The sequence below is a fragment of the Parus major genome, chromosome 2 (genome assembly GCF_001522545.3).
Source record: "Parus major isolate Abel chromosome 2, Parus_major1.1, whole genome shotgun sequence".
Classification (NCBI taxonomy): domain Eukaryota; kingdom Metazoa; phylum Chordata; class Aves; order Passeriformes; family Paridae; genus Parus; species Parus major.
Window position 1 is genome coordinate 99,694,383 of NC_031769.1, and position 16,875 is coordinate 99,711,257.

Consider the following 16,875-nt stretch of genomic DNA (forward strand, 5'->3'; position numbering starts at 1 on the left):
TCTGCCCTCAGCACTTCAGTTTCTTTGGAGGTGTGCACAGTGTGTTGAGTGGTCATTAAAAATCCTTCTTTGGGACCACAGCCTTCTGCAAGCACCAAGCAGTCTCCATTTCAATCCAGCATTGCTAGGGAGTGGCAGTGCATATCCATCGTAGGGAAACGTGCTCACTTGGGCTCTGTGAAAGCTCACAAGCTGCTCTCAAAAGGCCAGGTTCTGGCTTCTTTGCCCAATGAAGTCTCTCCTTAGAAGCCTCACGGAAATCTCAGTGGACTGAAAAATGAGTAAGAAGTGCAAAATTAGTCATACTGTTGATAAGTAGTGCACATTTAATTAGAACATTTATTTAAATAAGGAATTTTCAAACCTAGTACAAGATGCAGTTGTGTGATGTAATGCAATTAGTGAAGTTGACTACAAAGTTACAAACTCCATTCCTGTTTCCTTTAGAACTAGCGTCAAATTCGGGTGAAAACAGATGATTTTGATAATTAAATGTCAAATTCTTCTGCAAAATATTAAAGATTTGCATGCATTACTTAATTCTTTTGTATGTATTCTTGCAGTGGCACTGACAGGTGATTCAGACAAGCCAGTAATTTCAATCTTTTTGAAAGACAAATTTAGATTTATTCTTGGCAATTGCATTTTAGCTTTGAACATTTTTAGTGCTGGACTGCAAAGAACAGACATTTTTCTTCTTGCATTTATTTAAGTCACTATGCTGAAATAAAATTGATTTATGGGTGGTTTGAATTTGCAAATGTTCTAAATGCTTACATATGTGCTTCATTTTATGCTTGGGAACTCAGTGGAGCTACGTGTGTCTTAAGCTTGTCCATCCATGTATGCTTACAAGATTAAGTCAGTGATTTATAAAAGTTACTTAGTTGTCACATCATATCATATGCCAGATGTGTCCCTTTCTGTGCAAAACAAACAAACCCCACATACCTCCTGTCTCACTAATAATCAAAAAATCAAATTCTGTCTAAGAGTAGTTTGTGTCTAGTGGTAAAGCCACTCTTTCTTCCAAGCTCTTTTAGTAACGAGGATAATTTGACTGCCTTTGGCTGTATTATTTCTCACGTAATGTAAAAAGACGCAATTTTTCTTATCTTTATTTCTGCTACATCTTGTTACATGAAACTGTCCTTTTACTTTGCAGATAGGAGCATGTGGCTACATTGAATCATTAATTAAGAATAGTTGCTGGGTGATTCAGGCATTTAGCCTGGCTTGTACAGTTAAAGGCTACCATATTCGTAAGTATAGCTTATTTTTCTCCATAATTTTCTATAAATAAAGAGTCACCTTAAAATCTTCTACCATATGTAAGTTGTGCCTTCCCTTGAAATACTACCTTTTGAAAAATCTTGGTCTTATTGATTAGCAACATAGAATATTGAAGATATTTCACAGAAAGGGAGCCACGTATCCAGAGAAAACTACCACCATCCCCATCCATCCATCCATCCATCCATCCACAGCCAGCATTTGCTGTAAACAAACAATTCACTGATATTGGCACTTAACACATTTTCCCATATATGCAGCTGATGTGATACTCTGGTTGATTGTACAACTTGAGCTAAAAGGTCAGCTCACCATCACTGCAGAGACCAGGCCCCCTTTCCCAGCTGTACTCCCTTTGTGCAGTGTGGACTCCCACTCTGCCCTGTGTACCAGAGTTGGGTGGTTCAAAGGGTCAGCCAGTTCAGCTGACTGAAATGGCATGAAAGGGGCAGTTTTTCTGCATGCATAGTGATTTTAGGCCGTTTTACTTCCTCGTGATCATTCTCAAGTGGTGGTAAAACAAATGGAGTGGACAATGTCTGTGGATGGAGGTGAGAGAAGGGAGGAATGAAGTTTGGAGAGCAAAATCCTTCACAATCTCTGTGAGCTATTAATTCGTCTCCACTTTGTCCTGACACCCTGGCTTGACAATTTGAAAACACCTGCAGGTTTTTTAATGTTCTTTGGGTTTGGTTTGGGTTTTTTCTGAATTTAAAGAGCTGTTTCATCCTAGTGAGTCTGGAGCAAAATTCTGAATTCCTGTCATCATGATTGATCCTAATGGGTAAGTGTGGAGTAGGGGAAAATAAAGTAAATATGAAGAGGCAAATTCACAGGATGAAAGGTGCCCAGGAATTCTTGTGTTATCCAAAACTTTTTGGGCAGCAACAGAAACTTAGATGCAGGTTTTCAACCCCCCGAGGGTTTGGCCACTGCAGGCTTTGAAGCTCTTGGAGTTTGACCTTCCAGAGCTATTAGATTGGCTTGCTTGCTTAAAAAGCCAGCTTTGGGCCAGAGGCTGTCCCCTGAGTCCTTCTGCTGCCTTCTGTAGGGCAGCATAGGCCATGTCCACAAAATATAGTCCAGCTCCACAAAACCCAGTTTTAATTTTTTAATATCCCCAAGAGAACTGTTTTACAGAGAATAAAGGAAGAAAGAAATAGCCCAAGCCAAAATCTAGAGGTAGGAGGAAATGGATTTCCTTTCTGACTGTCTCCTCCTACCCCAAAGGAAGCAGTTTTGTGGTTTCAAATATTTCTTCTCTTATGCAATGGAAAGGAACATTGAACTGAGTTGTGGAGAGGAAAAATAAAAATACTAGATCATGGCAGTCTAAAAGTTATTTTGACAAAAATAAACCACTTTTTTTCTCCTGTTGATAGTGTTCTTAATTAAAAAATGAGAGAAAAAGTCACTTTGAAGAGAAGAAAAAATTGAAATATTTTTTAGGAACCACTGAAATCAAATAATTCAGTGTAACAAAAAAATATGCCTTTTCCAGTCTCTGTTTTCAAGTACTTAGTAAAGTGGGATGAATTTATATGCAAATGGTTCACTTCTGATGAGTACTCACTTATCATGGGACATCACATTGTTGGAAGCATTTTGGTTTGTTAAAAAGAAATTACAGTGTACCTCAAATGGAAATGCATGACTATTTTCTTTAGAAAAATCTAAAATAATTAAATAATTTTAAAAGCTAGATTTATTTAATTGATTAAACATTATGAAAGAATTCTTAACGTTGATGGTATCTTTTTCCAGCAACAGGCAATCTAGATTGTAAACTGCCCAGTGGAGAAGCAGGAATCATTTGGGACAGTATATGTTTTGCTTTCCTCTTACTGCAAAGGAGAGTCTTCATGAGTTACTACTTCCTTCACGTGGTTGCAGATATAAAAGCTTCTCAGATATTAGCATCAAGGTAACATTGAAAATTTAAAAGAAATTAAATTAAACAGCTTAAATCTCTCATGGTGGTAGTACTTACTGTTTATGATAGGTAGTACCAAAACAGCCCTTTAGCATTGATTTAAATAATCCATGCTAAACTCATAATTGGAAACCCAATTTTGACACAAGAAAACAAATTAATGAGAAATCAAATGAAAAATAAATCATTCTTTCTATGAAATACTATCTGCTGCTCCTATTAAAAGGTCTCAAAGTGTGTTGCAGCATTCTCTCAACGTTGATATGCCCGAGAGAGAATGCCAGAGTTTCTAAGTCTTGCAAAGAAAATATTCTGCTGCCAGAGCCTGTTTGAGACAATTGTCCTTAGAAATCCCATCTCAAGAAATGTTGCAGGAAGAGGAAGATGGGACAGTTCTTACATCTGGCTTGTGAAGAAAATGGAACACTTTTGGGAAGTGTCACATCACTGAACACTGACTAGGTTTGGCAAGGAAGTGTTGGGCCTGTTACACCACAAGCATTCACTCATAGCCATCACTAGCACAAACATTCTTCTGGTTTATAGTATGAAGGCAGATGAGGATTGAAATACTGGTTTTAATTTCCATAAGGTTTCTAAGAAATTACTTTTGTTAATATTGGATTAAATGTATTGTGGTTTTTTTTCTTTCCTCAAAAGGCATATGGACATTGATCTCTGACTGTGTGTCAGGGCAGAATTTGGTTTGCACGTAATGAAAAGAAGTATTTTTTATCTGCCTCTTCCAGGGATCATTTTAAGAAGGGGACATGTTTAGCTTCTCATACTAAACAAAATTCAGCACTGTAAAGGGGGATACCAAAAGACCTCCATCTCCGCTCCACATTGCATTAGGCTTTTGTTCTGGGGTGATTTTCACTGCTAATCCCCAGTTATGCTGGATATGGCCTTTTTGTACCTCTTTTGGTGTGCTGGGTTCATAGTTAGAACAGCATAAAGCAAAATCATGAGTATCAAAGTATGTCCTGTATTGGGAAATGTGCATCCAGAATGAAAGAGCGGACCTCTAAAATTATGGCTTTTCTTACTGAATTACTGACAAAAGAAAGACTTTAGATCTAGGCTACTTCTTTGAGAGAGACTTTAAGACTCTTTTAAGAGCCTTCAAGAGTTCATGTGTGAATTAGGAAGAATGGCAATAGCATTCAAATCAAGGAACTGATTACATTTCTAATGTAATGGAGTGCAAAGCCACATTCTTTTGGCACACCAGAATCTTGCTCAAGGATTGTATTGACAGATTGAAAGCACCATAGTTTTCAGTAGGTAAAAGTGAAGCTGGATCTCTGCTCACCATGGCCCTGGAAAAAGCTCGACCTTGCTCACGGCTTCCAGGAGGACTGAGGCAGGGGATTGAGGTGGTTATAATGCTGAAATGACTGTAATGAAATCCTGTGTGCAAGAAATCCTTCCCCAGCCTTGAACCTACTTGTGTTCTGTGTTTTGAGGACTGGAAATTTAATTTCTTGAGCAGCGCTAGAGGAACATACAGGTTGAGTAGGGTTCACAACATTTGGTCCAAGATCTTGAAATGATTGTCTGTAAAGATGTTACTATTTTAGATCAATTGATTGTTTCTTGCAGACCCTGGATTAGTTTTGTTTGATGCAGATACAGTCGTGGATAGAGGGAACATAAAGTTCTTTGTGATTAGTTGCCAATAAGGAAAATAGAAACATTTAACATGTGCTCTCCTTTTTTCTTTTCCTCTGCCCCATTTCTGATGTAGGGGTGCTGAGCTTTTTCAGGCTACAATTGTCAAGGCTGTAAAGGCAAGAATTGAAGAGGAAAAAAAATCAATGGATCAACTGAAAAGACAGTATGTATTTAATGCATTTATATATATATATATATATATATATATATATATATATAAAATATATGTATGTATGTATGTATATATATTTCTATGCATATGTATGTAGATATTTAACTGATTGCTGATATTTATCTAGCAATTTTGTTGATAGAAATACTGGTTTCCAGCATTTATCTAGCACTTTCTTTTATAGACATGCTTTGCCATTATTAGAATTTTGTTCTGTATATCTCTTATCTGTATTCCTGGAAAAATTTGTTGCATGACTGCCCTTTCTGTTTTATTTGTGGTTCCTCCTGTAGTGTTTAAGTGCAAAATATATGTTTACCCTCACTGAAAATATTTGCATTCAGTTTAAGTGGCCTGGAGATCCTTTCTCTTTATACAGCCCATAAGTCACTTTGGTTTCTCTTGCATGCAGCCAACATGCTTCTTTGGTAACTGCAGAAATCTTTTAAAGTTCCTCCCCCATGATGGATGGAAAGCCCACCTGCTTCCTAACCAGGTGTCAAACCCCACTCACGACAGCTTCTTCCACCCTGCCTAACAGAAGAATCATCGGAAGATTGCAGGGACTGTTATCACATAATTATAAAACTGTTTGAGTTGGAAGGGAAAATCTAAAGGTCACCTAAAGTTCAACCCCCCTGTAATGAGCAGGGACATCTTCAAAGAGATCTATTTGCTCAGATCCCCATCCAGCCTGACCTTGAATGCGTCTGGGGATGGAGCATCCACCACCTCTCTAGGAAACCTGATTCAGGTTTTACCACCCTCATTGTGAAAGTTTTTTCCTTATAGCCAATCTAAAGCAATCCTCCTTCAGTTTAAAACCATTGCCCCTTTGTCGCCCTTAAAAACTCAGCTTTGGAGCTTGTTGATATAGTTTCTAAAGAACTTTCCCAGGACAGTAACTATAAACATAGATATGTGTACATTCCTTCTGTTACACATCTGGTGATGGACATCTCTCATGGCCAGTGCAGTGAGAAAGTGTTATCCTGACCATCCAATCCGTGGCCATGGTCAGAAACCTACAAATCCTGGGAGAAGAAATAAACTTTCTCTTCCTTTCACCCCACCTTGAGCTGTGTCCATGTGATCTATTCATCACCAGCGGCAACACCCCTTGTCCTCGCAACAGACCCTGCAAAAAAGCTTGGCCCCATCTTTCCTATAATCTCTCTCCAAGTACTGAAAGGCTGCAAAAAGATCTCTCCAGAGCCTTTTCTTCAGGCTCAACAACCCTAATTATCTCAGCCTTTCCTTATAGGAGAGGTGCTCCATCCTCTAATCACCTTTTGGGCCCTCCTCTGGACTCGCTCCAACAGGTCCATGTCCTCCTGTGCTGGGCACCCCAGGGCTGGATGCAGCTCTGTGGATGGGGTCTCATGAGAGCAGAGGGACAGGATCCCCTCCCTCACCCTCCTGTCTACACTGGTTTGGATGGAGCCCAAGACACAGTTGTTTTCCCAGGCTGGGAGCACCCACTGAGGTTCGTGTCCAACCTCATCCTCCAGCACCCCCGAGTCATCCTCAGCAGGGCTCAGTTCATCCCCCAGACTGTGTTGATGCCAGGAGTTACCCTGACCCAGGTGCAGCACCTTGAATTTAGTCTTACTCAGCTTCATGAGGTTCCTGTACACCAACTTCTTGAGCTTGTCCAGATCCTTCTGAAGCACATCCCATCCTTCAGCTGTGCCAACAGCACCACACAGCTGGGTGTCATCTGAAAACTTGCTGAAGGTACACTTAATCTGACTTCATCACCAGACATTAAAAATAGGACTGGACCCCCAAGAGACACCACTTGTCACTGGCGTCCATTGAGACAAATGATCTTAGAGGGTGAAGTTGTAGTACAAACAGTGCAGGATCAACTAAATCCCTCATTCAGTGGCAAGTTTAAGGAAAAGCTCTGCATTAGGTAGAAGTCCTTTTATTCTCAGTGCTTCATTTGGTGTGTTGTAATTCCTGACATTGATTCTTTCATTTTTAAATGATAATAAGATAGTTGAGTGGGAGTAGGAAAGGAGGAAAGCAGGAAACCCAGCTCTCACTGACCACTGAGTGAACATCTATGCTTGGTCCTTCCAGTCAGCTCGTTCAGAGCAGTGTAATTCCTTCTTTTTAAGGGCAGGACTAACGACAGTGTGGAATATTTCCCTTAGAAGTGTTGCACAGTATGTGTATGTGTGTGTGTGTGTGTGTGTGTGTGTGTGTGTGTGTTTGTATGCATATGTTTAACACTTATTTTAACACTTATATAGGGTGGGTGAAGGCATAATTCTAATAAGATTCTTCCTTTTGCTAGAATGGATCGCATCAAAGCCAGGCAGCAAAAATACAAGAAGGGTAAAGAGAGGATGCTAAGCATGAACCAGGAGTCCTCAGAGGGGCCGGAGATTCGGAAGGTTTCTGAAGAAGATGATGAAGGTACCATTAGCTACTCCTGTACCATATTTGCAGTTGAGCACAAAGGATCTGATAAACCTGCTAGCTGGACAAGTGATAAGAAACTGCCAGCATGTAACAACATTGTTAGCTGAGCATCAGTTTCAGGCTCGATTCAGCCAAAAAAAAATCTGTGTTATGTACTGTAACTAGGTTTAGAGAAAATGGTTTGCATTGAGGATACTTTTGGTTAACTTCAAGTGGTTGGAAAAGAGCTGAAAAGAGTCAGAGGTTTGTTTTGATAAAAGTCATTATCTATAAACCACAGTTTTACAAATAGGTAGCACCAGCATTTTTCCAGCAATGTTTTCTGGATGCTGTTCTGGATTTCTTTCCAGCCACTAAAATGTTTGTGTGCTTTTAAATGTTATTGAAAATCGTGGGAACAGAAAAAATCATACCTATCAAGTGCCACATTTCCAGCATTGACCTGGGATCAGTACTTACTGGATTTAAAAATTTTTGGAGCCTGAAATGTAAGGGGATTTGAGAGGAGGGTTTTTGTTTTTTTTTCCTCTTTAAGTTACAGTCAACTGTGACAGTATGTTTTAAAACACAAAACCTAACTTTTTAGCATTTTAGAGTGGAATGCTGTTTTAACTACTGCATAAATCATAATATTTCTGCTTAGTGATTTTGAATTATTTCAATATTTAATGTACTCAGTAGACCTTACTCAGTAGACCTGACATCTGATGTGCTCATGAAATTTTAGCTCTTTTGAGAGAAATAAAAAATTATTAATCAGTGTAAGAAATATGTTTCTCATTTTGTAAAATTAATATTTGAACATATTTTATTTTAGGAGATGCAGACAAAGAGAAAGCCAAGGGCAAAAAAAAGCTGTGGTGGCGGCCTTGGGTTGATCATGCTTCCAGTAGGTTTTCTCAATCCTCTTACAAATATGTGGATTTAACCCTTATATCCTTGACCAGAATGAAGGCATTCCCATAACCTGTTTATTTTATGCCTGATTTTGTGATTGTGACTTGATAGAAGGCTTGGGTTTTTTAAAAAAATGTGATTTCTGCTTTCCAATCTTTTAAGAATTTAACTATATTCAGAACTTCTGTGTGTTGGAAGCATAGCTAGCTCATGGTACTTTGAGTGCTCTTAGAAAAATATCAAATCAGATAAACATGTGCTGAAAAGAATCTGTCTTGACCTCAAAGGTTTCAACTCCCTGATACTGCAGAGCTCAATATATTTAAAAATGTGAATGTGAAAGTTTGCCAATGCATTCTAAGATTAGTCATAATTGTTTTTTCACATACACATATCATGCATCTTTTTTTATGGTTCATCAGTCATTCTAGTATCATCTGTAGAAATCTGAGTACCAACTACTCCCAGAATTAGGCTGTGCAGAGCTCAGCTCCATCCCTCTGATGACACCTTAATGTGTCGTTGATGCCTGTTGTTTTGCTATTTCTATTTTTTTGTGTGTTTACCTGAGAGCAAAGATATGTCTAGCCTTGCACACAATAAATTATTAGCATGTGTCACTCATATAATTGGTGCATTATGATATTTTAATTTGTTTGTAGTCCAGGCCAGTTATATGATAGAGTTCTTTGCTACATTATGGGCTAGGTAGAACAGGAAAGGCTGCAATCTCAAATCAGATGTCCTTCAACTGGATGTTTGTTGAATGAAATCAGATAAGAGATGTTAAGTAACCTCTGAAGATATGAAAAAAATACTTAAATGTAGGGCACTGATCAGAGTTAAATCATAGAAACACAGAATCACAGAATGTGCTGAGTTTGAAGGGAACCATCAGGATCATCCAGTCCAGCTCTTGACCCTGCACAGGACATCCCCAAGAATCACACCATGTGCTAAGAGCATTATCCAAATGCTTCTTGAACTCTGTCAAGCTGATGCTGTGACCACTTCCCTGGGGAGCCTGTTCCAGTGCCCAGCCACCCTGTGGGTGAAAAACTTCTTCCTGATACCCAACCCAAATCACCCTCAACTTGACTTCATGCCATTAAAAATATGAATGTCTGTATTGTGTTTGGTCATTTAGTTTAAGAGCTACTCCAAGTCACAATTTTACACATCTACATACTGCTTCATTTACATATGTGTATTTATAACTTCAGCAGACATATATTTGCCAGCAGTTTTTACCAGAACATGTAATCTTTATTTCTATCAAGTCACAAGTAAACTGTGCCTCTATTTTTGTTTTTCTAAAGGGCACACTGCCACTTTAGAGAGACCTATCCTTTTCAAAAACCTTATGAAAATAAAATTCTTGTACTGTAATTTCTTTAGAAAAACAATGACAAAAAGGATAAAAACTATAATTTGTGACTTTTTTCTATAGAATTTCAAGCTATGGTGATTTTGAAGGAATGGGATAAGGTCTCTTGTTTATCCACCACTGGTTTTGTAGTAAGAAGAATTGCACAGAGAGATATTGACTTTGGTTTTTGCTTATATCATCCTCATTATTTAATGTTCTTAGGTGACAAGTTACATTTTGGTGTTTAAATATTGAGCATTCCTGAAACTATTTACTGCAATAATGCAAAAGCTTGTGGGAAACATCACAGACCCTGACCCTACAACCAGCAGTTGCCTGCCACGTGGCTTGCATCCGCACCCAGTGAAACATGGCACTGACAGTAGGTGTTCACAGGCATTCAGGCTGGGAATACACTGATATTCCCCACTCATTCTTTTTGGAACACCGCTGTAACTGCAGCATTCTGCAGCATGTGGCTCTTCATCTCAGTAAATGGGTTTGTGGGCATATATATGCATACACTGAAGTCACTCAAGCTTGAAGTTTTTAATTTAGATTTTTTATTGCTATTTTTATATCACTTGCTATAATTTTATTGTGCAGAAAGAGACCTCATTTTGTATATCACAGCAATTAAAACAATCATGAATTTGGGTCTAAGTAGAACAGATAAAAAACATCTGTGAGGATTTCCTCATTGACAGTCATTCACAATCTCCCTTGTAGGGAGGTGTGGTTCCTCCTGTGCTTGTGTAGGATTATTTTTGAGGTCAAAAAAAGATCAGCAGGAGTTAGTACCACATGCTTAGATTCTCCTGGGTCACACAGTTGTGTCTGATGTAGTGCAAAAGAATGCAGCTGTCCTGGGGAGCTCTTTCCCTCTGGGCACAAGCAGATGATGAGATCATGCTTTCTCCTGCATGGCTCCTCTTCTGCCTCCTCCATCCCATCCCACAAGAAAAGCCTGTATGTATGTGTCTTTTCTCAGTAGGAGGAAGACACATTTTGCAGTACAAAAGGGGTCTCCCAAGACCAGCCTGGCCCTGAATTGTGTTACTTGTAAAGCTTGGTCTCTGCAGGAAGCCTTGTAGGTGACTGACACACCACTTGCTCCATTTTGATGTGTGCAAGAATGCATTATTGCTATTCAATCATACCTCTTCCTTGAGCTGTAAAAAGGATGTAACTGCTATATTAGTGTCCCCTCAGATACACTTTAAATAAAAAAATTTGTAGGGAGATCAATGTAGATTTATTTGCTTCCAGATCAGGCATTCCAAGCCTGACTGAGTGCTGCTGTGAGCCTTTTCAGAGCTGCACTGCAGGAGGTTTTCCCTAATGTCAAACCTTACCCTGCTGATCTTCTCCATTGACAATTTCTGTTGCTGACTACCTTTTTATGAAAGAGAGCTCCAGGTTATTGGCTCTTTAAATACTTTCATCTCTTCAACACATTTTAAATGGGCCTTCACGGAGGGCTCAGCAACAAAAAATTCATTTGTTTCATACAGGAAATTTCCAAACTTTCTTTTCACCTCAGTGCAACAATAAGAACAGCAGAGGAGGACTTTCTGTCCCCCTGCAGGGCATTCATTGGTGCTAAAAATTGTAAGTGGGCACATGAGGCACAGAATTCCCTCTGTGAGGGAGTTTTAGATGGCAAAGTTATGATCTAAAGATCAATTTTGGCAAATTTCACAGCCTTACCCTGAGGTTTTAAGTAGTTTTATGTGGTCATCTGTGCACACAGGACCTGTGTAGAATTCAAGGTATGATTGAATTACAACTGTTACTTTTCCAGAGACCTATAATGATGGATAGATATAATTTTATATAAATATGTATGACTCCATATATCCAGATTTTGTAAATTTTCATCTAAGTAACTGTTCTTTCAAATATTTCAGCTTAAATGTGGAAATTAATGACCAGTTTTCACTGCTGTATGTAATGCTGTGGTTTTTATTTTTCTCTTGCTCATTACCTTGTTTTTATTTATTTTGTTTCCCTCGTTTGTTCATGTAGGCCTGTTGCCATCTGAGAAATAAAAACATTGCTTCTGTTCAAGGATATAAGGCCTAGCTTAATCACTGTGTACCTATGCTGTATCAAGGTTTCAGAATCTTTCTGAATCCATGGGCAAAAAATTGAAACTCATTTTCAATCATGCTAAGAGAATCTGAGTGATTTGTTTTAAACAAGCCAAGGTTTTCCATTACCTCATCAAACTAATACCATCCCATTACCTAGTTTAAAAGATTGCCTCAATGTTTTAAAGAGAAATTCTGTATTTTTTGTCCAGTGGTACTGTTCATGTAAGTTAATTTACTTACCTGCTGGGCTTTTTTTACTCCCTCAAATAATCCTAAATCCCCAGTAAATTTAGACTTGTCATTTTTCTCTAAAAATGTAACCTTGTAACTTGATAAACTTCAATCCTTTTCTTTACATTTTCTTCTTATAGGAATGCTTTCCTTAGTTCTTGTAATAGCACTTATTCATGCCCACAGTATTGCAGACTAACATCAAATAAAGGGCCTGAGACATTTTCATCTCTTGCTTCCTCTCTATTTTCACCTCTCCTGGTTATGAATTTTTAAATGACTGGTTACCTGTTCATAGGTCTTGGGGGAGTTGAGAATAGAACCATTCAGAAAAGTAAGAAAATATTTTGTTTCACTTAGTGGTCAGAAGTGGAAATTATTATTTGTTTGAGACGGATAGTGAAGAGGAAGAGGAAGAAGAAAAAAAAGAAGAGGAAGAGCCTCGAAAAAAATCTGCATTTCAGGTACTTTATGGTAATTTTCTATCTCATTGACGTCTGGGAAAAAAATGTACATTTCTCATAATACAGGCACATATGTTAAAGCTTCCAGTTCCTTTAAAGTAGTCCTGAAAAGTATTGGAAATGAAATTTCTTGCCAATTTAAAACGTAAGTTTGCCTTATGCTTTAAGCATTGACATATTCTTACTGAAACATTGCTAGAGTCATATCTTTATCCACTTCTACCTGAAGACAGCAACAATGCAAAACACAAAGGCTGAGAACCCAAGCTTTACTTTTCTCTGCATTGGAATAAAGACAGTTGAGGAAGTTGACTTTCCTCTGGTGCTACTCTGCAATGCCTCCAGTGGTTTGTTTTTTTTAAAGTTTTGAGGAGGTGTTATCATTCCATGAAGAAGTAATCCCCAAAATAAGCATGTTTTCATGGAAAAGAATATACACTTATTTTTTAAAAAATATAATTAAACCTAGTGGGCCAGAGAAATATATCCTTGGGTTAGAAAGTGCTTAAGATTTAAAATTACAAAAGGAGACTACATCCATTTATTTTCTTTCATTTTCAGGGCACTGTTAGTAAATATATTTGCATTTATAGTGCCAGACTGTGCTGATGTAGGAGGATATTGTAATGTTAAAAATATATTTGAAGTTTCCTATCTGGTTTCCTCCATGTGGACTGGCTGTTGTTAGACAATACCAGATACCAAATGCAGTGGCCTAAATGAAGAATGTGGGTGAAGAAGTTAGTGAAATACACCTACATCTAGGATTGCGAAGTTAGTGAAATACACCTACATCTAGGATTGCTTTTGCTTTTACAAGATTAAGGTTTCACTTGTGGAAGGATTTTTTTGGAAATGTTGCAGAAATTTTTCAGGTCTGTAATTTCAAAGCATTAATCAAAGAAGCAGCTTTTTCCAGCTGAGTATTCCCATCCAGATGCAGCCTCACATCACTGGCGAATTGGCGCATTGCAGAACATTCAACCCAAGCAAGAGCAAGAAACTGCCTCCCTGCTTTTCTATTCCCTAAGCCAAAATCTTTCAAACCAAGCTTCCCAGACATTACTGAATTACAGGAAGAAATGTTTTATTTAACTCATTAATAAAATGAGATTTGGTTTATATTCTAACACTACGTTACATTGGCAGTTGGTTACCTTCATTAAACTGCCTACATGGTAATGACGTGGAAAAATAAATCTGACCCTAATAAGGGCAAAACAAATCTGGATCAAAATAATGTGATAAGTTTTGTTTTGTAGCATTGAACTATTTTTTTTTTAAATTTACTTTATATTTAACTTACCTTGGACCACAAAAATAGCTCATGAATTTCTAGATCATTTTTCTTTCTGGTTTCCAGGCAGGCATAGAGGAAAGGGTGCATTCTTGTTTCTTCTGATTTTTAAAAAATTGGTGACAGCATTTTGTTCTGATGTGTTGCACTGAGTTAAAGAGCTCTAAACTTGAGGTCAGCAGTTAACAAGATTTTCTCATTTATGCTGGGGTTTGGATTTTATTGTTATCTCAGGGCTGAAACTGTTAGTTTGAGGATGGAGGATCTGTTCATTATTTCAAAATGTGGTCAGATGTTCTGGATAGGTGGCCTGTTCTGCAGTGTGCAATATGAGGATGCTGGGTGGCTTTATATAAGCAAAGACTTGTATAAAACAGAAAATTGATTTTCTTCACGAAAGGTTTGTTCATTCTATGGTCATCATACTTCACCTTGCATCATCATGCACATGTTAGTAGAAATACTAGCCAAGTAAGCTTTGTTGTAGATTCTGTTAAAAGAATTATTTGAACGTATGATCTTCTTTTCAGTGTCAGTTGTGTGCCATAGTCCCTTCAAGGGTTAACTTGGAGATTTTAAATATTAGAGAATGCATGCAGTTAAGAGTCATATTATTGAAATTTTAATGTGAACAGCATAAATGATCTTTTTCTCATATTGAAGTTTATGAATGTAAATTTGTTCTTAGTATTCTAGATACAGTAATTAAAGAGATCCTTTTTATTAATATTTTCTGCTTTTCTACTAACTACTGTTGCTTTGTCCCTCTTTATAGAGAGCTATTGGAAAATTTGCTTCAGCCATTTTAGCCTTGCCAAAGTCTATCATTAAACTACCCAAAACTATTCTTCAGTATTTAATCAAAGCAGCAAAGGTACTTGACATTTTGCAAATGCTCAGTTATGTGACCCACCCCTTAGCTCCTGACGTAGTGTCTATATCTGTCTCTGTCCTCATCTGCATTTTTCCTCTTATATGGATGATTAAAAAAAAATTATGACTGCTAAAATCTCATTCCTAGTAAATGCAATGCATTTCATAATTTTGGAGTGGTCAAATCACAAGCAAAGTGGTCTATCTTTTTTTAAGTGTAACCTCAGAGTGAAAATGCAGACCCAAATTCTTATTTTCTTTTGATACTGATTTACAAGATGGTTACATCAAGTTGCATGTATCTTATGGACACAGTGGTAATTGATCTCAGAAAACTGGTGAAAGGTTTGTTAAATACACATTCTGCTCCAAATCCCTTTTTAGCACTCTACTCTTCTGGCCTTTATCATCACAAAAAAGATTTGTGTGTCTTCTCTCTTGCCCTGCTTGAATACATTTAGCATTTCCCGACTTTGGGCACTGTGTATCACTTTCCACTCCATTATGTAATGTGACTTTTGTAAGGATTGAATGTTACAGATTGAGAATATCAGCTCCAAAGCCTAAAAGATACTAAATTGGAAGTCCGTGCAGTGGTAGAAATCTAAACTAATATGCACCCAGTATGCTCTTAAAATACCCTCTGCATAGCATAGGTAGTTACATTAAATTTATAAATCAAATTCACTTTCTTAATTCTAATTTTATACCCCCTTCCAAGTCTGTCTTTTAGCTCTGATATCTTTATTCACACTATAATTGTGGCTAGTGTACACTTCAAGAATTAAATGACAATAGAAGATGTTGGCAGTTTCTAATTTCCAGTAAAGTAATATGGTGTTAGCTCATTTAAGTATCACCATTCCCCCAGATCACCTGCATTAGAAGACGCCTGTTCCAAAGCAAAGGGAAACCAGGTCCTCTGATCCCACACATTTACCCATGTGGTGCTTGTTTTGAACAACACAGACATATAAAAATAAATATACAGACTTTGAGAGATTTGGAAGGGGATCTTCTTTTCAACAGTACCAAAATAATTTCATCCCCATGGCTGTATACATTCACAAAACAAAACAAAGTATTTCTCCCTTTTAAATTACTTTAATGTCAGTTTAATAGTTTTAAAAGAATACCTTAAATGTTCCAAAGTGATTTGCATAGGAAAATTCTAAAAATATAAATAAACTACGTAGAAATTGTAGCATTCTGTCCTATGAGGGGCAATTCCAGCTTCACTGAGATACATGTGTGTTGTTGTCATCATCTGCATGTTTGTGCTGTGAATTAGTTAGAGCTGTTTTGTTAGTGTGCTTTTTCAGCCTCTTGCCTGCATCTGTGTGTTTCCCTGCCCTGTCTCTGTGGCCTGTGTTGCTTAGCAGACAATTTAAGATGATTATCATTTTTTCAATGAAAACCTTTAAAAGAGCAAAAAGAACACCTTTTGCATTGTTACTTTAGTTTCTGTTATTGATACACATTTTATGTCGCATAGAGATAAAAGATACGCGTTTTGCTTTTTTTCTGTAGCCTTCCTTCACAGCTGAAGCTGAGCTATTAAAAAAAGTTACTTCTCAGTTATTTTTTTACTCTTCTTTTTCCCCTCACTGCTATATAATTTATAAATATTTTGAGCCAGTTCCATCCATGCTTCATGCAGTCACACAGACTGTTGGTCTGAGTGAGTGCTGGGAGCAGGATTTTGTCCCATAAAATACCCTGGATAAATAGGTAAGTATTACTGTCTTCATTTCCCAACTGGAAAAACAGTAGCAGAAGGATTCATAAGTGACTTATCTGAAACAGCAGAGAAAGGCATTGTTAAAATCAGGAAGCAATGTGAGGAATTCCTGACTGCCAGTTTTGGGACTGTGTATAGATAACAAATCTGTGAACATTTCACTGGGACCTGCAGAGGGGGGAAAAATATCTAAGCTGTACAGTAAACCTCTACATCTTTTGATGTTTTAATTAATGGATTGCTGCACTTTCTATAAAAGTTTTCTTTGCTCTGCATCTTTCCTGTAAAATGATAAAGTAGAAATACAAAGTTGAGTGCTTCTGACAAGGTAGCCTATATGCACAAAAAGGTATTAATTCCCAAAGTTCAGAGCCTGAATTTTTGTGGGTTCTAATGAAA

General features: G+C 37.6%; 1 protein-coding gene across 6 annotated transcripts in view; it reads left to right on the top strand.

Annotated features, from left to right (window-relative positions):
• PIEZO2 (piezo type mechanosensitive ion channel component 2) overlaps nt 1-16,875 on the top strand; it is a 298,221-nt gene that overhangs the window by 244,417 nt on the left and 36,929 nt on the right. For 5 of the 6 annotated variants that reach the window (XM_033512210.1, XM_033512211.1, XM_015619147.3 and 2 more), the window contains 6 exons: nt 1,166-1,262; nt 3,058-3,217; nt 4,977-5,066; nt 7,381-7,502; nt 8,326-8,397; nt 12,462-12,565. In XM_033512210.1, coding sequence (XP_033368101.1) covers nt 1,166-1,262; nt 3,058-3,217; nt 4,977-5,066; nt 7,381-7,502; nt 8,326-8,397; nt 12,462-12,565 — 645 coding nt within the window. Of the gene's footprint in view, nt 1-1,165; nt 1,263-3,057; nt 3,218-4,976; nt 5,067-7,380; nt 7,503-8,325; nt 8,398-12,461; nt 12,566-14,637; nt 14,737-16,875 lie in introns of all 6 variants that reach the window. The other variant, XM_033512212.1, reaches the window with a different exon arrangement.